The sequence below is a fragment of the Monopterus albus genome, unplaced genomic scaffold (assembly GCF_001952655.1).
Source record: "Monopterus albus unplaced genomic scaffold, M_albus_1.0 scaffold166.1, whole genome shotgun sequence".
Lineage (NCBI taxonomy): Eukaryota > Metazoa > Chordata > Actinopteri > Synbranchiformes > Synbranchidae > Monopterus > Monopterus albus.
The window spans coordinates 213,680-239,311 of NW_018128046.1; the positions used below are offsets into that span (position 1 = coordinate 213,680).

The 25,632-nt window shown below is 40.7% G+C and overlaps 1 protein-coding gene across 6 annotated transcripts in view; it reads right to left on the reverse strand.

The window, feature by feature from the left end:
* The window catches only part of thsd7ab (thrombospondin, type I, domain containing 7Ab), a 158,588-nt gene that overhangs the window by 32,194 nt on the left and 100,762 nt on the right, over positions 1–25,632 (reverse strand). For all 6 annotated transcript variants that reach the window (XR_002276208.1, XR_002276207.1, XM_020615536.1 and 3 more), the window contains exons 9-18: positions 23,618–23,730; positions 21,910–22,045; positions 19,927–20,030; positions 16,846–17,040; positions 15,260–15,526; positions 7,608–7,786; positions 6,760–6,765; positions 6,183–6,316; positions 5,132–5,285; positions 3,532–3,673 (exon numbers count right to left, since the gene is read on the reverse strand). Coding sequence is in view for 4 of the 6 variants with exons in the window: in XM_020615536.1 (XP_020471192.1) it covers positions 3,532–3,673; positions 5,132–5,285; positions 6,183–6,316; positions 6,760–6,765; positions 7,608–7,786; positions 15,260–15,526; positions 16,846–17,040; positions 19,927–20,030; positions 21,910–22,045; positions 23,618–23,730 (1,430 nt within the window). In the remaining 2 variants the exon portion in view is untranslated. The remainder of the gene's footprint in view (positions 1–3,531; positions 3,674–5,131; positions 5,286–6,182; positions 6,317–6,759; positions 6,766–7,607; positions 7,787–15,259; positions 15,527–16,845; positions 17,041–19,926; positions 20,031–21,909; positions 22,046–23,617; positions 23,731–25,632) is intronic.

Consider the following 25,632-nt stretch of genomic DNA (forward strand, 5'->3'; position numbering starts at 1 on the left):
AAGGAGAGGCGGTTGTAGTCATGTCACAAGGAAACAGCATTTCACTAGTGTTCTGCTTCTGTAGTTGGATGTTTTCTCAGTTGATATGGGATGATGTGCTGGGACAAAACACAAGGAGACGCTGTTCAAAAGTGTTCAAATGCTTCAGCTGTCACAGCTGAAGCATTTAAAGTGATTCTTTACACTTTACACAGAAACAACCGTGGTGTGCCTTAGCTTTTTGAGGGTGAACACAGAAATGCAGTGTTGCACCATGGCGCCTCATGCTACTTTGGAAGTTGGTTGGTTTTATCTACTGCTATACAGTGTATCCCAGGATGCATAGACCAGGATTTTTATGTAAAATTTCAGTTAATTTGTAGATTTTCATAAGATACACTGACACAGTGCAACACTATCAAATTCATTACCAGCTACTTTACTGACATAAATTAAAATTCTTACGCCTTCAGTGCACTGCACTTCAATGGACGTGCCATGCATACAAATGAACCACTTTGGATTCCCAGGTGAGTCAGTAGAAAGGCGGGCATACTGTAAGCTTGATTTCAGCTCATTACTGTTGCTGCATGACACATGTCATGGCACAAGATTCAAGAAGCACTGAAACAGTCAATGTGTGCTTTTTTTGTTGTTGTCTGGAGTCAGACTCTAAATAGCTTCTGGCTGGTGAAGATCACTGTCAATAACAGATGATTACTTTGTCAGCAAAGAGGTCATTGAAGGCTTAAAACAACTCACTTGAATCCAATGAATCTGGTTGCCATTAGTATCCTTTTATGTCAGCCCCATAACCAAGCTGTGGGGCCAGATTCTCTTTTGAAAAGTAACCAGGATTTAAATGTAACATCAGTACTGTCTGTATCCATCCATCCATTATTTATATTGCTTATTCCTGAACAGGGTCATGGGGGGCTGGAGCCAATCCCAGCTGACATTGGGTGAGAGGCGGAGTCCACCCTGGACAGATCGCCAGTCTATCACAGGGCTGACATGTAGACAAACAACCACACACCCACACTCACTCCTACGGGCAATTTAGAGTCACCAGTCAACCTACGCTGCATGTCTTTGGGTTGTGGGAGGAAGCCGGAGTACCCAGAGAGAACCCACACAGGCACAGGGGGAACATTCACAGTACTGTATCACTTTCCCCAATAAACCTCTCCAGAAAAATTCGGGGTTGTAAGAGGCTGAACTTCGGCCTCCCACAAATGATTTCTGTGCACAGAAAAGATAACATTTTATTCCAGACTAAGAGTGCCAGTGCCTTTAAAAGCACAGATTGTATGCTGTTAAAAACACTCTGCAATAACAGGAAGGCTGAGGGATCACTCATGAAATATGCCATCTGCTGACAAAGATGAGTGGCTGTTTTTAGCTGCAGCGAGCTCATTTGCCTGCTCAGCCCAGGGAATTGTGTCTCCTTCTTCTGAGGAGCTTTGTGCCACTCTGGAGACTGAAAATAGGGAGACTGCAACAAGAAAGAGCGACAGTAAGACACAGAAAGGCAGAGAGCGAGAGAGAAACTGTGAAGGAAGGAGCAGCTTGGATGGTCTTGGAATCAACTGTGAAAAACAAAGCATTTTACCCAGTAATAATCTCTGCTCTTATATTATGCACATATACCCTGGGATTCCTGTATGCCACTGTGAATGCAGCAGCAGGGATGATATGTCATGTCTCTCAATGTAACAACATAAAGGCAAGACAGAGGAGGAGGGTGGGCTAGTTGACGATGTGGGACAACAGCAATAAAAGTAACACAACAAAAATTTGAACAGATGAAATGCTGGAATACTGCCAATCTCCTTTTCAGCTCATTTATATTGAAAGGGTTTGTTACGGTTTCCAGTATGAAATGTGAAAGAGTAGCCTTTGTGGTGCGTGACATGGAAGTGCAGATTAGAGGGGAGAGCTCTGGAAGACTGCCAGCTCTGAGGAGGCTTGGGAATCGATCTGTTTAAAGCAAATCAAAACAGTCTTCTCTGTTCTCAGCAAACACTACAGAAGTGCCACTGAGCAAGGCACTTAAGCCATAGCAGCCACCAGCCAAACCTTTTTCTTGTACTTAGCATCTGCCAGACTTTAATGGTTGTAATCTCAGGGAACCCATTCAACCTTCCCTTGAAAAGTGGAGCTAAAAACTTTGTCTGTGACCAACAAACAGGAGCTTTGCAAAGAACAGCTGTGAGAAGAGCTTCATTAACGTTACATCACCATTATACAACACAAGGTTCACTAAAACCATGCAAGGTTTGCAATTATCTTACCCGAAGAAAAAAGTGATAAGGCTGTTGAAAATAACAAACAGATGAGTTCGTTAGAGATCACTTGTACTGCTGTGAAAACAAATGGGAAGCTCACTCAGAAACTGAGGCTATTTGCAGTGATGTTAAAAAGCTCCCATTGCAAGAGCTGTTTTCATATTGGTGAATTGGTTAAAGGTGAGAAATGCTAAACTGGACACACCCAAAGACCTGGTCCATCCAAAATACAACACATAAGTACACATGTACAGTAGCACTAGCTAGAGTCGGGTATCCACATAAAATGATGTGTAATGGGTAAAAAACTATGCTTATGGTAAATGGACTGTATTTATATAGCACATGTTTCACACTGTGTGTTACACTGGCCAAAGCGCTTTACAGGAGATCATACACATTCACACACACGACGAGAGGCTGCCGCACACTGGCGCCAGTCGAACCACCGGGAGCAATTTGGGGTTCAGTGTCTTGCTCAGGGACACTTAGGCATGCGGGGAGACGAACCACCAACTTGCTGGTCAGAAGACGACTGCCCTACCTCATAAGCCACAGCCATCCCCACGAGCACATTCACAAGAAAAGGCACAGGTAAAAACAAACAATGCAGGCAGGTAAAGAGTAAAATACTGTAAATATAATTAAAATTTAAAGATAAATACCTAAATAAAGGTGCAGCTTCTTTTAAACATCTAATCCAGCATAATTTTATCAAACCTAAACAACTGATACATTTATTGTGAAGGCACAACCTTTGTACCCTCAAATCACATCCAGCTTATGGGATGTCACTCAGACATCAGCCTAGGACAGGTGTCAGTGGCTTTGCTACCTGTAAATAGTGGCAAAAGTGTTAGCATTTGGTAGCCGCAAGCTAGGCACTTCCTTGCTAAGAGAACAGCTGCAGAGTCCAGGTGCTGTGTCCATCGACAATTAGCCTACTTTTCCAAGAACACAATTCTCTTGCACTTTAAAGTAAGTGACTGTGTAGCTTAAAGTCTATTTTAATTACGGGTACAGGTCAAGTTGTGGGTCTTATGTTAATGGCTTGGGTCGGGTCCAGATTTCATTTAGAAATAACTCTGGGTAACAGAGTTTTGTGGCTGCGGGTTTTTAAAACTGGACCCATGCAAGACTTTGGCACAAGCTGTTCATGAGAGACTGAACAAAGGGAATCTCCCTATATTCAGCTGAATCACTCCTGCTCCTTCAGCTCTGTGAACACAGGGCATCATGTTACAATTCTTGACATTTCCTTTACCTGTGATGTTGTAGAAGTAGTTGAAACAGTTGAGGTTCAGGCTGCAGGGCTCCTTATCAATCGTGTCTGGGCATTGCCTCCCCACAGTGGGCGACCGCAGGGTGTATGCCGTCCGTACTCGACTGTTGGTTCTGGTACACGGCTAAAACACAGATCTCCATTAAAATCTGGAGCATTTAGAAGGTTTAAATGGTTAAGAAGTCCATATTGTTGAGACTGATTACAGACACATCCCTGAACTGGAACTAAGCCACAGAGCTCTTGCTGTACTGATGTCTGTATTTAATGAACACTAAAGCAGATAACTGTGTGAATTCTGGATTATTCCCCATCTTATTGGGCCACAACTCATTTAAGATTTCTTGTTAAGACATTCTTCCAAAGTCTGCATAAGGTTGGAAACAAAGGGCCTTTCTCTCCTTTCTCTCCTGGCATTCCAGAATGTGGAATTTGATTTTTTCCCAACAACAAGACAGCTGAAATGGATATTCTACTGGAATAGTAAACCACCAGAGTCTATACAATCATTGCTTGCAGAGAAGAGAGTTGGGGGAGAAAATAACAGCCTTTTGAAAAACTCCATCGCTGTCACAATGAATAAAACATGTGAGACGCCCTACTGGTGCCTCTGCAGACTCTATGTAGAGATCGGAATTATGGGAAGTCTGTGTTTCAAGCACTTTGGGAGAGAATAGGGTGTGATTAACAATGGCCAGGATGCTGCTGTGGGAACAGCAGGTGAAACCAGAGCAGTTAAATGGCTTTTTACATGAATCGGAGGTGTCGGGGTGGAGGAGCTGAACAGGATGTTCTGACACCTTACAGGTTTATGCAAAAAGCAGAACAAAAATTGTGTATGTGGTGTAGCCTGCAGGAGTGTGCTTTGCTGCTGTGATGAAATCAGAAGCCAGAGTCTCTTTACTCATCTCAATTTGCAAAGTCTTCATATTTCTGGAAAAGGTCTCTCAGGTAATGTAGGGGGGAGATAAACACTCATGGTCTACTCATTTTTCCAACAATACTAAGGCTGAAATGATCATTTCTGAACTTAATTTCTGGAATCATTTAGCGTTCACCATAAAATCTTATCATAAATGACCATATTTCTAAAAATATAACACTTTTTTCACTGTTCAGGATTATTTGCCAAATGATCATCAAAACCGATATTTTCCTATTTTCAGACAGCGCTGTGTTTACTGTACCACTGCTATATGCAGGTGTATGTCACTAAATGTAAATTTGTAAACCTGCTCAGGAGTTCTGAGTCTTTACCATAAATCTATCCCTGCTGAATGCACAATGACTACAGTGTAATATGGGTGATATATAAGCCATATTTCTCCTGCTTCCCAGTTCATATATCTCTTTTACTCCTCCTTGGTGGACAAGAAATAACCTGTTGACAAAGATTCACACACTGCTCACAATAATACAGTGCAGCTCTGCTCTGAATTCTTTGAGCCTCAGAGAAAATATTTCTGACATGAAAAAGATATCAAGATAAATCTCAGTGGGTTTCACAGAAGCCTGACCTTCCCATATCTACCCTGTGCCAGATAGCTGAGCTACTGCTTTCTGATCATGGTTCAGCTCTCACCAGGCTGCAGTGGCTCCAGGCGCCCCAGTCATTAAGGACACAGTCCTCTGGGCAGGGCAGCCGGCTCTCTCTGGCCCCCAGGGGCATCTCCTCTGGATCACATAGGTAGTCCTCCACAGGTTCCGATGGCCCATCTATGGTGTTCAGCATGCATCTGTGGGAAAGAGCGAGAAATACACTGTTGTTGTGCAAAGGTTGTCTCAGAGAAACAATGTTGTTTTTTTAAATGGAGCTAGTCAGTACATGAGGAACTTGACAACCTACAGTGAGCATTTCTCATGCAATACTTTGTGTTCTGGTAACACATGTCAATTTTATGAAACAAAAACAACAACAAAAAAACAACAAAAACTGGCTTCCCCTGACACATTTTTAGACTGTCCTCATCCAAATGGTAGCTTTTTCTACTTCAGTAGACAAGACAAAGAGGAGGCTTGGTTGCCACTCTTTATAAGTCCACTTGCTCTGAAGAAGAAGACTGAAGAGTTTTTATTCTTTGTGGCTACAGATCAGCTTAAGCACTGCATGACTAACAATCATGGAGAGGTACTAAACTTGGTTATAAGGAATACAGAGGTTGATATCCATTCTTCCAGTGATGGAGCTCACCTGATTAGTTGTGTGCATGTGGGTGCGTGTGGTTGTGTTTCAACCTACTGTTTTCACAGCACCATGATGTTTTGTACAATTTGCCTAACAAACCATCTGTTTACAGTCTCAGTGTGTGACTCCAGTGTAGTCTAATTACAGTGTAGGTCTTGGCATGTGTAGAACATAAAGCACAATGCGAGTTCCACCTGGAAAGAGTTGGAGTATCAGCTAATCCACGTTTGATGGGCCAACCTAACAAATATAGCCCCACCGTGATGTTTTTCCAAAAACACGAAACATTACATGTGTTACAGTTTGTGAAGGTATGACTGCTTCCAACAGTTGTAAACACACAAATGATTCATTTAGGATTAACTCAATCTACAATCATATTTGAACACAAATTAAATTATTACATACTACATAAAAACAATAGAAACACAGACAGGCTGATAAATACCTGACTTTCCTGGTCTGGACCCCTTCACCACAGTTCTCTTTTAAGTCCACACTGCTGACTTTCCACACACTCCAAGGCTCCGCCACCCACACGTACTGATTGCAGTCACTTTGACATGGCACCACTTCATACACCTGAAGACAGAAAAGCCTTATCTGTGTTCATACCATGTTCTTAATATCATAGACATAGAAAATGGACAACCAGCAAATGGAGCTTTAATAATAAATTGTCTTACAGCAAAAAAAAAGAAAGATTGGAGCAAGAGTAAGTCATGATCATTGTAGTCATGAAAAAAATGTCTATTTTCATAAACCTTAGCAACTTTGTCAGTTATGTTTTGCCTAATATGCAGTGATTCTTTGGCTTAGCTCTCTGAGGTTTAACTTAGCCAACGAGATTATTTCTCCATCTTTGAGAAGTCTGTATAACTAATACTCCAATCTGCCTTAGTACCTTATTTACCTACAGTGTGGATTCTGTGACTGTGTACATTCATCTGTCAGTGACCCACAGACATCACGGACACTTAACATCTGCGACTGTATTACAAATAGCTGAGGAAAGCAGGTCTTACCTGGGCCTGTAGCAAAGAGTCATATCCAGCGAGCATTGGAGTGGATTAAAAGGAGGCAGATGGATTAATGAGCACATGCCAACTGTTCATATACTGCAGAACCTATGATTAATGCAACATTTTAAGAGGAAATAATCAGAAAAGCCTCTGGCAGAAATATTTATGTGAATGTGGCAGGGACACACACACACACACACACACACACACACACACACACACACACACACACACTTTTACTTCTATTTCTGTAAGGACACTCACCGATATAATGCATTCTCTAGCCCCTTATCCTAACCTTATCCATCAGAACTAAATGCCTAACACCTAACCTCAACCTAATTCTAACCTGAACCCTAAAACTATGTCTTAACCCTCAAAAAGCTGTTTCAGAAAGTGAGGACCAGCCAAAATGTCCTCACTCTTTAGCAAAAAAATATTCTTTTGGTCCTCACTATATAGGAAGTACAAGAACACACACACATACAGAGCCAGACACAGATCAACACAACCCTAATCTGGAAAAAAAACCCTAAGGAACCAAGTGACACACATTGACTGGATCTCATCCCATTAATATGGTGGATGGGATCTATTTATAGCACCCCCTGATTTTTGCCCTGTCACTTCTCAGCAAAGAATAATAATTAAAAAAAAACTGTGCTGTAATAATGAAGGGAGGGTAAAGGAAAGCTAGGCAGACTCAAGCTTATTATTCATTAATTAATAATTCCTTCTCTTTCTCCAGTGTGGGAAATGTATGATGTGCATCAAACTGGTTCATAAATGTTCAGGAAACAATGGGAACCCAAAATACTTCAACACAGAGCACTGATAAGTCACTTCAGTACCTGGTTGATATGATCCAGTTTGGGACACGGCCGCCCACCGTTGTACGGCTTCTCTCTGAGCCATTTGGAGCGAACTTTAACTCCACTGCCACAAGACTTGCTGCACCGTGACCAGTTGGACCATTCACTGAGTTTACAGTCTGAAGGACAGGGGATGATGCATGCCTCCTCAATATAACCTGAAAGGAAGACAGCAAACATACAGTAGTCCTATAGCAATAGCCATTTCTATTAATACAGTGCTTTTTTAAAACAGGTGTTCTAAAGTGCTTAACAACAACAAAATGCAACACTAAATTCATATAGCTTAACACACCCAGCCTCACAGGGTGAGAGGAATGTCCTTAGAGAAAAATGTTCTTGACTGGTTCTTGAATACTTTATAAGAATATTGTTTTCTTTCTCCTACATGAAACTACATTTGTCTTAACGCCCAAAAATGAGACTTTCTTGTCAATCTAACAAACAACTATTAAAGTTCAATAACTCCATACTGCTTGATGGGGAAAAAGCTTGGCTGTAAGAGCAGAGAAACCTATCAACCAATGTTTCACAGTCTTATCTAAATGCACTTATTGATTTTCAGCCCACTGGAATGAAAACAGGGTCCACATTCAATGGCCCAAGTTTATGATCTGTGATATAAAAGTCTAAAAATCTAGCAGGGCAGTGGCTGAGTCTCTCAGAAAACTTCATTATTTCATTTTATTTCCATTCAGCCTAGAGGGTCATAACCCAGTCAACAGGGCAGCTTTTAACCATCTAAGTCTGCTGGTTAGTTGTGTTGTTTTTGGATTGTTCTCTATCTCTGGTTTGTGATTTCCTCTGTTTTTTTCCAGTACACACAGGTCAAATGTGTTTAAAGAAACTGCTCTTCTGAACCTTTGACTTTGTGCATAGCAACATTTTTCAAAGATTTTTTCACCAGCTCAGAGAGAGTTTGTTCAGTAGACAAAACCTGATTCATCTTATGTAGCAGCTCAGACCTGTAAATTGGTTTAGCCATTGATTAAGAGAATCAATAAGGTGAATGAGCCAGGAGAGCGGAGTGTCTCACTGAGTACCTAACCACTTCCACCTTCTGATGTGGGCTCTTTCAGACTGCTTTGCTCTTTAGTTAGACATGACGGTGCTACACTGACTGACAGGTATATTTTAGAGGAACCCCACAAAGGCCAGTCAGTCCTTAAGCAGTAATACTTGAGTTTTTTTTTTTAATCTCAAAAAGTGTTCACAAAACTGCATAGTTATACAACCCATACTCTTTTCTCTGTAGCAAAGTATGTTATTGTTCATTTAGTATTTTTACCTTTGCTTTATTTTTGTTTTATTTTATTTTTTTGCATGACAGCATAAAATGGTCAGACTATTTTGTCTTGCAAAATGTAATAGATTAATATTATTCTGCTTAAGCAAAGTGGCATTTCAATATTGATCTACTGAAATCAACTTTCAATTAAGTACATTTTGTTTTCACATAGGTTCATAATTTGATGACTAAAAGTATTACCATCATCAACTCCATGAGCTATAATACTATACCTTAATTCAATAATAATAATAATAAGAAAGCATAAAGAAAATGCAGTTCAATATTTACACCATCACCAGGTCAAAATAATATCAGTAATATTGCTAATATTGGACATGGTATGATAATAACCCATATAATAATATGGGTTATTATCAGTAGGCTAACTGTTAGTTCGGCTACTACCAGGGAGCCAAACGTAATACTCCCACAGTGGTATGTGTCTCAGATAAACTAATGCTAAAAAGTAAATAAATAAATGGTGGAAAGAAGCTCCAAAAACTGTGCACTGCAACATATTGGCTGTCAACAGATAGGATAATCACCTTTATTGGCCAAGTATGTTATACACAAGGAATTTGTTTCCAGTACAGAACCAATGGCAACCATCTGCGGTGCCACCTCAACCGACTGCTCTACCCACCGCACCACTGTCGTCTCCCCATGAAATGTTCACTCCCATTCCTGGTCGCTGAAAAGTTAGTTCTGGCTGGTTTTAGGTTTCTCACCACACTTCTGAACTCTACAGGTGAACCATGGCTGGCTGTCAGATTTTGTGTCATCACACATTTAGTTTGCATGTTTGAAACTCTGATTTCAGACAAGCAAATAAATACCCACTCCCATCAGCAGAGGAACATGAAAACAGCCTGTTAGTGACAAACTAAGCACCAACAGCAGTCAGGACTTTTATAGGGCACAGAAATACAGTAAAAAGAAACACATTTTTGAGTGCAGCAGGTCTGAAAGCTCGGCTCAGCTGAAGCGCATAGTTGAAGGGTGATCTTGCTGCCCACTCTGTTGGTCCAAAAACTGAGCAGTAAGCTACTATGATTAGAAAGTAAATCTGCTTAATCCAGTCAGGACTAGAGTCCTGGCAGCACTTTGACACGAAGTAAATACAGTGACATAATAATCCCATCCACACACATGCACTCATGCACACACACACACACACACACACACACACACACACACACACACACACACACACACACACACACTTTCTCTTCTTAAATAACCTTCATCACCTCTGACCTCCCATCGTAGGCTCAACATTCAAGTCCAGTTATTCAAAATCACTGACACTGTGGATTACAGTTAACTGACCGTGCACATGCTGCAGCACCTCAGCCTGCCGTTCACTTGTAGTTCAGCTGATATAACCTTGTTAGGTGTCTTGCCAAGGTCTCAGTGAGGTTTGTGGACCTACTCCAGGACTCCAGAGATCACTCCTGTTGATCACTCCTTTATAAGTCAGCTTGAAACCTGGCGCACGCTCTGTTTTAGTTCCCAAAGCGGTTGTCAGTGCTGTAGGGAGCTTTCCTAACTGTCCATCTTCACCTGAAATGTGGATTTCACTGCCCAACCAGCCCTTGAACCCCAGCGGTACCTGGGATATGCACTGAAACACCTCTAGAATCAGACAAACTTTCCAGATAAAGCCAAATTTGATCAACATTTTACTTGAAAACTTTACATTATAAGTGTAAAGCACCTTCTTTGACATGTTAGGCTAATCCTTACTTTACCATTATTTTGTTTTTGCACATGTAAGAACCTACTGGCATTTCTAGCAAGTTGGCAGAATGTTTAAACTTGACAGGGATAAACTAAAGCAGAAATAAAAGGCAGCCACATAATGTGGCAAACAAAAAAAGTTTGGAAGATTAATCACCTGCACAGTGATCCATTTGCTAAATTCCCTGAAGCTCCATAATGTCTTGAAATCCCTGGCATTCCTCCCAGACACTTTTTAAAGTCAGTCATATTCTAGAGATTTCAATTTTGTGGAAGTTGTTCTGACAAGTAAGACAAGTGGCCACATTTGGCACAGAAAGTTTAAGAACTGGACGAGCCCCAACATAACACAATGCAGTTCATTACACTAATGTCCATTTTTCACTGTCATTGTATTAACCCCTGGTTTTATTTTGTCTTCATAAACATGTTGAATGTTACAGAGAGCAAAATGCTTCAGTAAAATAACTAATGAGTTAATTGGGACCAAATATAATTAAACCAATCACAAGAGGATTTTTTTTTAATGCTGAAGTTTGTACCCACTCTCTTTTTTGCACTAGCATCCTGGGCCCCTGGGTGCACAGATACCCTGATAGCAGATCCGACCATCATTTATTTCTGGTCATCCAGGCAGCATAAACAGCACTCAAAACAGCATAAGCTATGGGTCATCATGCAGCCAACAGATCTGATCACTGCAGCACTGCCTGAGTCCTCAGCAATATGCTAGGCTTTCAGCTTCATCCTTTATGGCTTCCTACAGTGATGGTATTCCCTCCTTCTCTCCCACACCCTACAGTACTAAGACAAGGCCAAGGTTCTCTGAGCCTTCCTGTAATATAAGTCATGGTGAAGGTCCAAACATCTCTTATAGTCATTAATATAATTAATAAGGTGAAATATATAATGCATAGCTTGGGATTTATTACAAGGCTTTCCTCTGACTGGACTGTGGCATTTGGCACAATGTATTCAGTGTAGTTACAATGTTCTCTTAGTATTGTTGAATTGTTACTCAGTTATTTTTGTTCATGTCTTTGTATTGAGGGGTGGGGGGGTGGGGGGCAAAGCAACTTTCTACAATTGTGCTAACTCAGAGCTCCACTCAAATGGATCAGCCTTATCTACCCTTAGAATATTCATTCCCTCTCATAGTTTAATGATAATCCTTTTTTTTCTGTTGATGTCTGTGGAGTATCTAGATAACAGTGGCACAGTCTGCTTGATTTTAATCACAGCCGAGGGCACTGTGTCAGCTGTAGAGTCGTGGAAGGACATTGTCTCCTCCTCTATCAAGATTAAAAGTGGTGATGACTGTGATGAGGGAATTACAGAAAATAAAGGAAGGTGTGGCAGAGAATGGGGAAAGAATGACTGCTCGGTTATTGGTTGGGGGGCGTAAGAGGGACCACATAACGCCAGTGCTGGCATCTCTCCACTGGCTTCCAGTGCGGTTTAGGGTTCCTTGTGGAACTTTTGCGTCCGTATACTCCATCGCGGTGCCTCAGATCAGCAGATCAGCTTCTTCTGGAGGCACCAAGGGCCAGGCGGAAAACTAGGGGGGACAGAGCCTTTGCTGTGATAGGTCCAAACCTATGGAATGCCTTGCCACTTTATATTAGGCAGGCCCCCTCACTGTCCACTTTTAAGTCTTAATTGAAGACCTACTTCTATTCATTGGCGTTTGACCAGGAATGAAACTCTGTCCGTAGTGTTAGTGTTTATATTACTGTCATTGGCGTTTGACCAGGAATGAAACTCTGTCCGTAGTGTTAGTGTTTATATTACTGTTTATAGCTTTTTATGTGTTGCTTTTTTATATATTTGTACGATATGTTAAGTGCCTTGGTCAGCTGTGCTGTGGTAAAGCGCTATATAAATAAAGTTGAGTTGAGTTGAGTTGATGGGGATAAAGGAGAGATTGAATGGTGTCTTTGAGAGTCACACATGCTAACATCAAGCCTCAGAGTGTCTTTGTGTGCACCTCAAGGAACATTTCTTTTTTCTAAGCTCAATGATGCTTGAAGATGAGTGCATGGATGCACAGACATACAGTGGTGTGAAAAAGTATTTGCCCCCTTACTGATTTCTTATCTTTTTGCATGTTTGTCACACTGTAATGTTTCAGATCATCAAACAAATTTAAATATTAGTCAACGATAACACAAGTAAACACATCATGCAGTTTTTAAATGAAGGTTTTTATTATTAAGGGAAAACAAAATCCAAAACTACAAAACCCTGTGTGAATAAGTGTTTGCCCCCTAAACCTAATAACTGGTTGGGCCACCCTTAGCAGCAACAACTGCAATCAAGCGTTTTCGATAACTTGCCATGAGTCTGCCACAGCGCTGTGGAGGAATTTTGGCCCACTCATCTTGGCAGAATTGTTGTAAGTCAGCCACATTGGAAGGTTTTCGGGCATGAACTGCCTTTTTAAGGTCATGCCACAGCATCTCAATTGGATTCAGGTCAGGACTTTGACTAGGCCACTCCAAAGTCTTCATGTTGTTTTTCTTCAGCCATTCAGAAGTGGACTTGCTGGTGTGCTTTGGATCATTGTCCTGCTGCAGAACCCAAGTTCGCTTCAGCTTGAGGTCACAAACGGATGGCCGGACATTCTCCTTCAGGATATTTTGGTACACAGCAGAATTCATGGTTCCACTTATCACAGCATGTCTTCCAGGGCCTGAAGCAGCAAAACAGCCCCAGACCATCACACTACCACCACCATATTTTACTGTTGGTATGATGTTCTTTTTCTGAAATGCAAAAATACACGGACGCCAACAAACACAAACAAAAAACACATAACCCCCTCCTTACAATGTGCTCCTGTCACACCCACATTCAGATTAACTGACGCATCTGAATTTGTGACTCTCACAAGGAGACTAAGACCAATGTTTACATCTGCACAGCACTGATGTATTCATCTGAACATCTCCTGCATTCTATTTCACAGCAATTTCACACTGAGTTTCTGAGCTCAGATTCTTTGCTTGAAGTATTTAGGATCTAAGATAAATCCTGAAACTCAGGATTCAAAATGAGCTGCTAGCCTCTAGACAGGCACTCATACAAGCACAAACAAAATCTTTTGTTTCAATTATTTAACAGAACAAAAAGTTATTCTTGCATCTGCATCATCTCCACATGCTACAATGTATTTCTCACCTGAAACAGAGTCAAGGCTGGAGAGGGAAAAAAATCCAATTTGGTCCACAATATCCAAACTTTGTATTTCTTTAAGGTGGATTTACTGTATATCACAGCTGCCTCTGCCATCTGGGGTCAAAGGTCAGATGTAACTCTGAACAATCCACAGGGAGAACTGTCAACAGATTTCATTGGACTATTTCTTCAATAAAAAGTGGTTCCAATGGAAGCTAACATGGTTCTGTGCTAAGCCAGCTCAGTAGCCCCAGTTGGCTTGTTAACACCATGGAGAGTAACATTTAGAGCCAAACGCACATTTAATAAATGTGGACCACAAATTTCTCTTAAGGCAAATTAATCATAAATTCAACAAAACTGACATTTTACTTTCTAAATAACTTACATCGGATTCATTTAATAAATTTTTTCCTTCATGAAGGCTGCTGCTTACCTCAAAACAGACCTGATACCTGAGGATTAAACTCATGACCAGTCAGACTGTGGTGAGTGGGTTCATTTACTACAGCTGCATGAGAACCAAGCAGAATTCATGAGATGTGAAACTATTGTTTCTAATTACTTTTTTTGTCTTTAGTGAAAAAAATGCCTTGATGGATTCTTAGCAACTGAAAATGTCAACTCAGGTTACTCCGTCATAATCTCTGATTTACAGTCTGTTGTTCTGTGCAGAGAATTAATGAGGTTCACTCTGAAGATGTAGGGCCTTGTGCACATACAGTATTTAATAAAATACCGTTCACTGAGGCAAATGTGACAGCTAATCATAGTATTGATTTCATGTAATATTGCTCGTGCCTGGGGAAAAGTTTCTTGAAATTTTGAGTGGAATATCCTCAAACAGGATGAAATAATTTCATCTTCAACTTTAAGTGCTGCAATTAACATGCCACGTAGATTGTAAACCATTTATACTATTAAGGAATTACACATACAGTGTGTATTAATATTTCTGTTTAAACCTTCAGTCCTTTCAACACCACAAACAAAATTCATTCACCTCTATATTCCTAAAGTGGCAGCTCAAAGGAGATACAGATGAGTGACAAATTAAAGGATAAACCAACATAGAGTCTCAGTGTTGTGCTGGGCCACCACGTGCCACCAGAACAGCTTCACTGTGCCTTGGCATTGACTCTTCAATTCTTTGAACTCTACTGGAGGGATGAACACCATTTTTCCAACAGATATTCCCTCATTTGGTGTTTTGATGACAGTGATAGAGATGCTATCTAATGCATTGCTCCAACATCTCCCACAGGTGTTCAACAGGGTTAAATCTGGTGACTGCAAAGGTCGCAGCACATGATTCACATCAGTTTCATACTCATCAAATGGTTCAGTGACCCCTTTCTCCACTCATTTATTGGGGCTTTTCCTTTAATTTGTCACCCGGCTGTAGGTCAGAACCTAGACTCACCATGACTGTTGCAGCGTGATGTCTCTACCAGCCTGTTGTCTTGGTCATAGCACACCATGGCCTGGTAGCGGTAGCCCTGTCCACACTCTTTGATGTCTCCCTGGACCTTCATTCCCAGGATGCTCTCCACTCTGCCTCCTTCAGGCAGGATGCAGTCTGACCAGTTCCCCACTGGCTGGGCGTTGTACTTGTCACAGGGGCAGTACTGGGTTTCACTCAGAGGGTACATTTGTGTGTTCTTGCACTTGTCTTTCTTCTTGCTCCTCCCTGGGGAGAGGAGAAGAACAGAGATGAGCCAAACCACCTTGGGAGAAGTGCCTCCAGCAGTCTGCTGGTGTGGGTGGATTTCTGTCAGTCAGGCTGAAGTGGCTCATGATTTGCTGAGGCTACTTTCAAGGCCTTGTTTAGAATTGTGTGCTCAATGAAAAAAGATTTAATGATGCAGGAGTTGCTGTCCCTGTATTCATGCATCCCGCATGCATGAGGGGGACCACAGCCCCTGATGATAGATTACACTGACAAAACTGTTTCAAGCAGAGTGCTCTTTTATTGAAACAGCATGACATTTTTTATCCTCAGACATGTCAAGCATCGTTAATCATGGATCAACGTGCAAAGAAACATTCCTCTCATGGCAGTCACTCATTAGGAGTTGTTTCTCATACAAAGAAGGAGATATGGCATCTTTGCTTGTGGGTTCTAGTGTCTCCATTAAACTGGTTTGACTCTCGTCTTGTTTATTTGAATTACAATTATTCCAGCTAAGGTCTAACAAACAGTAGAACTATGCATCTAAGCAGCAGCATGCTTATGTGTAGCATAAACAGCTTGAAAAGGTCATAGTGATCAACAGGCAGCAGAAGAGTATACAATATGTTTTGCTCCACCTTTACCATGAAATGTTTTTGCCTTGGTTTTTCTTTGTATTGCACAAAGACTATGAATATGATCCAGACAGTCTTCTCTTTTTCACTAGTAAAAGGATCTGGGAGGGACTGACCAATAGCTAACATGCTGCTGATAACTTTACCCAGATACAACTCCAGGATTCTGGAGAAATCTACAAAATCCATGCCCCCTCCCTCCTGGTTTAAGGCTAAGAACAGTTTAACCACTTCTTCACAGAGTACTTATATACATTATACCACATCTCTGCTCTTTTACACTCAACTGAACTGGTGAAATATACTCAACTTTCACATCAGGGGAAAATAAAAGCCATTCAATTCCACCTTCTAACAGTTTAAAGGTTTCCCCCCAGTAACTGCTTATGGTGGTGCATTAAGGCACTGCACCATTCTTGTTATTTTGCTTTTATGATTGTGATGTACAGGGCAAACCTCTGGGGATACACTGATGAACAACAAAGTCTTATTTCAAATGTGTTGCTCTAATCCCACTGAAGCATTTACCTGGCAAGATCTATCTGAACAGATTTATCACCTTGTGCTTAACTATAATGCTAGTCTCTTGGAGCTTTGCCCACAATCATTATTCCCCAAATTGCCTGGTACCTCACCAGCACATAAATACAGTGCAAATAAGCTTGTCTGAATCATTTATGTGGTGCCACTCTTCGTTCTCACCTATCAATACCCTCTTTCTAGTGCGGACCCCCACACAGTCAGCTGTGCAGGATGAGAACTTGGACCAGTTGGTCAGCTGGCAGTCATCCTGGCAGGGGAGCTGGCAGGGCTGAGTGATAGTAGGCATGGTCTTAGCAAATTTCAGACACTCTGTGATGTCGGCCTGCATCCCGTCCAGCTGGCGGCAGGACACAGCTGGATGAATAAGAGGAAGTCAGGTCAAAAAGGCTCCATTAGCATGTTTACTGTAGGAGACCATTACATGGTTTAATGTTTCAACAGGCTGGCTGGTAGTCAGTACTGAAAAGTGCAAGCAAAGTTATACGGCAATAAGAGTAGGAAGCACGTGAACAATAGTGGTGGACGTAAATACAGTTTGGATATACTTGCATTATACTTGCCCTGCTTTACAATACTTTTTAGAGGAAGATGTTACACTTTAGACCACTGCAACTCTTTTGCAACTTTACTTACTAAGAGTGTTAGAGTTTAATTTATGATGACAATTCATATTTTATAAATAACCTAAAGCAGATAAATACAGTGTTTAAACAACATTTACATACTGCTTACGCATTACAGAATCTATGCATAATAATAATCCAATAATAGGAGCCATTCTGTATATATGTGCTTTTTTCCCATTATTTTGACAGTTTAGTAGGATTTTTTGTTAAAAATGCATTTTAAATTTGACTTGCATAACATTTTAATTTTACTTGAAGAAATAGTTCCCATTAGAACGTAGACCCTCCCCAACTGCAGCCACTTTTATAACTAAAGACTGGTCTTTTTTACCACAGCTTTTAATTAATGTTAATCTTAATTTCACCCATTTTTGCACCATTTTCATTCAGTGAATAATTGACTTCATTGTGCTGTTTAGCTGAGTGACTGATAAACACTGAAACAAGTACACCTGATGTTAAAGTACTTAGAGGTTAGCCTTGGGAAAACTGAAAGACAGTGAGAATTCACGGTTTGCCACGGCTATATTTGAAGTACTCTGGAAGGTATCTACACTTGCATGTTGCTACTTTGTGCTGTCTTGTAGCTGTTGTTTTAAATTTGCATTTAATGTTTTAATCTTATTTGCATTCTAGTGTTTTACCTATACATGCATTCTAATGTTTTATGTATTTGTGTGCATTGTGTTAAGTGCTTTGGGCTGCCTTTGTATATGAAAATGTGCTAAATACTGTAAATAATTTGCCTTGGCATTTTGGGAAATCTGCTTCCTTACAAAGATGAGACAATCTATATCTATCATATCTATCCCATACCTTAATACAGTATGATGCTAAAGCATTAGCAGCCAGTTATCTTTTTTTTCAAACTGTGGAACTACTTCTTTTCTATTCCTTTCCCCAAAGCAGATGAAGCCCCTCCAGAGCCACATAGAAGTCCTAACTCTTCTTCTACCGCTGGAGAGCTACATAACATCAAACAAGGAATGAAAGAAGGCAACTAAAGAGTTCATGAACAATAGATCAGAACTGTCCAATTCAGATTAAATCTCATGGCAAAACTAAATAATAATTATGACCACATCTTCAGCTCCACTGGCTTGTAGCCCACAAGTCAATATGTCCTGTCTTGCATCATCCTGTTCTTTGTTCTTTCAATAAAGGGTATTACTTGTGTTGCTGCGATATTTCATTTTCTGGTGATTCAGACATTCTGCAGGGCTGTACCTCCAGAGAGAAATCAATCTCTAAGCACATTTTTGCTGAACCCCCGTGGGCACTGCTATTGGTTTGGAAAGCCTCCATCTGTTGGTGTGTGAGGTCAGGTCTTATCTTGTGAGAGAGTGTGAATATACGTGCATGTGTGAGTGTGAGAACAGGAGAAGCACATGCTTTCTGTTGTTCTGTGTGTTTAACAGTGCCACTGCAGTGTTTCTTCCTTCTGAGAAAAGGTTCCATCCAGGTAAACAGCACAATACACTGGCAGGAAACAGAGCAGAGAAGGCAGCCTGTCTTGCTTGGTTTAAGTCAAAGACAAAATGATTTCTGCCATTTATAAGAAGCAGAGGTGTGAAAACAAGGGCAGAAGGGCCTGGAAATCAGGGGCCACATGGTATCAAATCAGTGAGAAGCTGCACAGAATAGTACAATGGACACATCTGAAGTGGACTTTAAAACATTTTCATGAATAAACTGGTTCTTCTTTCCATAAGGTAGCAAAGAAGAAACAGAAATATAAATACTAATAATGGCCATCTATAGGAGCTGGAACATAATGAAACTGATCATTCTGCGTGACCTCCTGAAATTGGTTTTTTATGAAAGCCTCCTGGGACTACATGGTTACATTCATTTTTTTTAAAAAAGCAAAGCAAAATATGCTTTGAGAGGACAGTCACAACTCCTTCAAGGAGGAGCAGAAAATACTGCAATTTTTAAATGTGGACTAAAAACCTGTTTGTTTTGACAAACTTCTATGTCACGTCTTATAATTTCTAACTTTCTTTTTAATTTTATGGGGCTATGGTTTGAATGCTTTTATTCCCTTACATTGCTAATGCTATCAATCACTTGTAAAGCATTTGATATGTATGAAAGGTGCTACAGACACACAGTGTGAAGCCCATACAAACAGGAGGTTGGGCTGCTGTATGCTATAGGCAAGGCACAGCATCATCCGCTAAATTTCAGCAAGAGACATTTGAATAAAATTGCATGCCAAGAGCCTGAGGTAAAAAAAAAAAAAAAAGGAAAAAGCCCTTAGTGAAACACCCCAAACTGTCAAACGAATCTCAAGAGGCACCGTGATCAGCTGTGAGCACATTCCCTTCTCAAACCCAGGAGGATTACAAAAAATAAAAATAAAAATAAAATAAACAGCTGTTTAGATTTCCAGGGATGTCAGCTCCAGTTTGTGTCTTTTCTTATATGTGTGAGGATTTGGTGTGTGCTCTCACTAAATTGGTCTTTTCTCTAAACCTTGGCACATTCATCTGCCGCTGCGTGGCCGAACTCCAGATGCACCACAATGAGCAAAGATTTAATTTGTGGTGATCAGGAATGATTTGTTGAAGATGCATGGGGAAAGGGGAGATGAAGAGATTGGTTTCTGAACCTCTTGTTTGAAGACCTGGTCCACAAGTCTCCTGAGCACCTGGGCTGTCTTGTCTGAGAGACCACGGCACCAGCTGGCATTTCCTCCACTTGTGGGTTTTCCACCTGGAGTAATCAGGACAGCAGAGCTATGTCAGTGTTGACAATTATATCAACATGTAGAGCTGCACTATTTAACACCATCAATGAGTAATAAGGCACTGCATACACAGTAGGACTGAATTATTTGAGAAAAATATCGCTTGCAATTTTTCAAGCTTAAACTGAAAACTTATGTAAATTTAACTACAGGCTTGGATTTGTGGAATGCACAGAATTAAACATGATGCGACTGTACCAAGCATTATCACAAAGTGGTGTAAATGGAAACAAAACAATGCCATTACACACATTATTCCAAAGCAAAACCCCAGACAAATTCAAGACTGAGGATGGATATCTCTTTAAAATACTCTTGGCTGCTAACAAGAAAGCCATCACACAGCCACACCTCAGGATGTGTCAGCAAAATAAAACTGTGTGGAGAAACTGACCTTTATTATAGGACTGCAATAAAATGATTTGGTATACAGTACTGTAAAAAAGTTTTAAGCACTTAAGATCTTTAGATCCATATCCATCTCACAATATCATCAAGGCCCTGTATTTGTTCTGCAGCTCATGACAACAACTCCAATCACATAGTGTGAGTTATAAAGAACTATCTTCAGCTGCTAGAAGACCAAGGAGTCCTGCAACAGATGGTATGATGCTCAAAGTTATGGAGTCCATCTGGGATTACAAAGGACACAGAAAACAGAGAAACAGCCTGAACCCACAGGAGAACTGAGGCAAGCTCTCCAAAGCGCCTGGAACAATGTACCTGTCAAATACCTTGAAAAACTGTGCACAAGTGTGACCTTGGTGACATTTTAATCACAAAGGGTGGTCTCACCAAATAATCTACTGTTTACTGCATTTTGTATACTGATAAATGAGAGGCATCTATGACATTATGTTTAAAAGCCAACTCACTTCACTTTTAGCACATAAACCTTTGCACAGTATTGTGTACAAAGTACTGTAGAACATGGAACATGTCACTGAAACACCTGTTTCCTGTACAGGTATGATGTTTCCCATGTTGGCTCCTTCTATTGTCTAAAACTGTAAATAATAAGAAAAATGGCTTTACAGTCGTATACACTATTTAATAGCTGTGTGTAATAACAAATGAGCATCTCGCAGATCTAACAGGTATCCTATTGATATCCTGTTGAATGTGCGGTACCAGCTTTATTGTTTTACTTAAGCTACTTGAGCTAACATTAGCTTCACAGCTAATGGCCTTAATTTTAAGTAGCTCATTCTCACATCAGAGAACAATGAAAGAATTCTTTGCAAAATAACTCATTTTCATTCAACTTGTTAAGGAGCTTCAAATATTTGCTGTCAGTACTGATCAAAGAATTGATTAAAATAAAGTGAATCCCATCAATCTTCTCACAAGACTCCTTTAATACAACGATGCAGAACAATGAGTTGACAAGTAATTCAGAAACCAACAGCACCGCTGTATCTTTTCTCCCTCTTATTGGACCTTATATTACTGTACCTTCAGTTAAATTAGTTAGTCAATAGCCTATAGTAACCTTTTATAGTTGTGTGTGCATCTCTCTAAGAGGTGTGAGGACAGAAATCTGACTGATACAGGTGTGTATTCATGTCATGTTTACTTTTTTAACAAAGAAATTAAATTCATTACGGAACAAAGGAACTTGTGCCTTTAAAGTTCAGCTTTGGTTTTGAGTTTTGGAGTTCTTCTCTCACCACCCGGGCAAAAGACATTAGTAGGTCTGAAATAAGGCAACTGATGAGATTTCACCAGAATCATTTGCTTTATGAGACAGATAGGAGGATAGGGTCCAGGGCAGAAACAGCTAAGCAATATGGTCTTCAAAATTTATTAGAGAGCAGCATTATGGGATCACTATAGAGCTTTTACCTGAAACCTGGACAGACTTTGGGAACCTCACAGTCCCTCTCCTCCTCCAGCACTTCTGGACAGTCCTGTCCTCCATTGGACGGCAGCTGGATGACAAGACGCTTCCTTGATTGCTTTCTCTTCACAGCATTACCAGCTGAATAGACACAGACAATTATGGAACTAAAATAAAAAATGTCTGCATGGGAAAGTGATGAGAAAAATGTGAAAACGATAAGCTAGACTGCTCTGTTAATAGCCCGTGAAGAATGGACTCCTACTGCCAAATCTAATTGGGCAGCTATTGTTGACAACATGCACATCTGATTATTTGGGATATCAAGACAATAACAATGATGTAGAAAAATCCTGTTAGACTCTGAATTTGACTCAACTTTAATTTATGATATATATACATGTGTGGAGATGCACTCGAGTAGTTCATTAGGATAAATCAAGTCTCGGGGTGGTTCTGAACCTGGCTTTAACTGTTGCATGTGGGTGGTGTGTAATTCTCTGCACAAGGTGAAGATATCAACAGCATCACATTAAAATTCACAGCCGCTGGGGCAGCACGCTCAGAATGAAGAGATTTATGCCACAGTGTCACATGAGGAGGTTATCAAAATATGGGCGATAATGATTTTCAGCTGTAAATCAATATAATGGGTTTGCCTCTGCTCAAAGACTCGGGCAGTGTCTGCCTGACAAAGGTGACCTCATCTGAACAGTGTTTTTCTTTCACAGCATGAAAACAACAATAATGACATGCACTTGCTGACAGTTGTAGCCATGATCAAGTCAGCTGCCCAGGAGCACGAAAAGAGGTCGGTCCAAAGATTGCCTCACATGTCAGTCTGTCAAATTAATTATGTGTAGTGAGATCTGAGTGCAGACGGCCTGGTGGAGCAGTGATTAGTGCTGTCACCTCACAGCAAAAAGGTTCTGGGTTTGAGCCCGGATGACCCGAGGCCTTTTCTGTGTGGAGTTTGCATGTTCTCCCTGTGCCTGTGTGTGTTCTCTGTGGGTACTCCGGCTTCCTCCCACAGTCCAAAGACATGCTGCTTAGCTTGACTGGTGACTCTAAACTGCCCATAGGAGTGAGTGTGGGTGTGTGTGGTTGTTTACATGTCAGCCCTGTGATAAACTGGTGGCCTGTCCAGGGTGTACTCTGTCTCTTGCCCAATGTCAGCTGGGATTGGCTCCAGCACCCCCGCGACCCTCATAAGGATGAGCAGTATAAATAATGGATGAATGGATGGATGGAGATTTGAGTGCACATGTTTATGTGGTAGTTGGTGTGTCTGGCATTTTCTCCAAACAGTGAATTTAAACTTGCTTCTGTGTATAATTCTAGACTGGACTAGAGTCATAGCACTACAAGCTTATTTGATTATTTCTGTGAATTATCATGGAATTTCCCCACTGTGGGATCAATAAAGTTCTACCTACTTACCTACCTATCATATTATAGTTCACTAGTGTGACCTGAAGCTATGATACCAAGTGTTAGAAAGCCTTGCCATAAACACAGTTTTCTAAAGTGGGTAATACTACCATGGCAAAACATAAAACTATGTAAAATTAAACAAAAGTCAAATTAAATTGGTAGTACATTTCAAAAAGAGAAATAAAAACCTGAAAGTATTATAACTACGATTAATTTTCAGTGATGTGTTTCACAGCTGGGTCATCTTTCTGTGGGGGATTAATTCTTTTTTTACTGTACCTGCATCACAAGTAACAGGGCATAGTGTCCAGTCGCTGAATGTCACAATACAGTCTTTCTTGCAGGGCAGCTGACAGGGTCTCACTGTGTTGGGGCGAGGGCTGTCTGGACACCTACAGTAGACAACAAAAACACATAGCTGGGCTGTAGAGTAACACTGCTGGGAACGCTTTACACATGAACTAAAACACAATACAGCAGTAGATTCAGCCCTCAGAAACCACTCTGAATCTAACCCATGGCAAACTAGAATACAGTATATCGCTTTGTGGTTTTCATGCCTCTGTCAACTATTCAAATTCATTGGAATGGAGCTTACACTGACCTTGACCTTTGCCCTCCAAAATCTAATTAGACTATCCTTGAATTCAAGTGGATATTTGTATAGAAATAAAATAAATAAATGGGTGCTTTCACTCACAGCTTCTTCAGCCTCCTGAAAAGCCACCCTTTCAAAAAAAAAAAATTATTGAACTACAGTATATTATTATGAGTCAAGTGTGGTGGCCCTACCACAAAAAGGTTTATTTATTTCTGGCAACAGTTTAAAATTTAAAGCTGAAATTTGATCTGTCCTCTAGTCAGTGAGGACTCTGTCCAAGAAAAGCTGAACTTAATAATGTCTAGATATTTTGCTTCCCTGTCATTGTTGGTGTCCTTCGGTACAGCATTATTGAGTCATCAAGTGTGATTTCTACTTTTTACAGCACATACATTATGTTGTTGTCATTTCTGCTTACTTTTTAGACCTCTCAAAACCTGTTTGGTGCAGCTTTAGCTGAATTATGGATGTTTTTACAGAAACTGTAAAACACCACCCAGGCCCCAGGACTCAATTGACAAAAAATATAAACCATGCATTAAAGCCTTAATAAATATAACTGCAGAGGTTTAGTGCACTAACCATCTGGGTATCGCTTGCATACAGAATGTAATTATTCTAGGCACAATCTAGGGCAATAAAAACTGACGACTACCTTTGTAATCACATCCAGTTTATGACTGATGGATGCCATCTGGCTGACAGTGCTTGAACAATAGAGAATATCCCCCAGTGGAGCACTGTAGGCATCACAGGAGATGTTTAGCAGGTCTACATGTGGATGGTTTACGTTAATTTCTCTCTGCTGTAGAAACTGTAAAACACATAGCTCCTTAAGGCTAAAGCCAGCAGCCTAGCAGATCTGCCTCAGGGCATAAACTCCCTTTATTTTAACTGGATTCAGTGAGTGATAATCCCTTTGGTGGCACAGAATACAAGGTCAAGAAGAGGTTTATCAAACAAGGGCTATGGTTAATCTTCAGTCACTGATGCACCTGGAGGCCCCTGTGCATGCTACTGGAGGTTAATACTAAGATTAATACTGGAGGTGGAGACAGACCTGCTGGAAAACACCTTGTAATCTGTTCTCTGCAGTGCTGCTTTCCTGGTCTCGCAGTGGGGTGCTGATGCTTTGTTGCCTCAACCTATGGCTGGTACACCGATCATCTCGGTCAGATTTAATGTTCCCGAGGTTGAGCGGTGTGCTCTGGGAGTTTCATACTCATTAGCATGATATTATTAGGGAAGTGATACAGAGCCTCACAGGCAGAATGTAATAATGTAGTGGCAATACAAGAAGAGATTTATTTTTAATACCAATAGACAGAGCTAAATCCCTCTGGAGCGGAACAAATACTCTGGTGTGTTCATATAAGTGAATGGTCCCCAGGAAGAAAAACAGCTGCTGGATGCAGCAGGGGGAGGGTGCGTTTACTTTTTCTGCATCCATCCAGCTGATGTTCACATAAAGATGCGAATGAACAGGTGTCTAGCTCGAAGACACTTCAATAGAACAAACTGCTGCTGAACTGCAGGACAGTCTCTACACTAGGCCCTGGTGCTAACCAGCAATTTATCAGATTATATTTTAACTCTACAGTCTCTAGAGATCAAGAAGCCTTTCATAAAGAGAAATCTGGCATAGAATACAATATGAAGACAAAAATAACCAGCACAAAAAAAAACCTGTAAT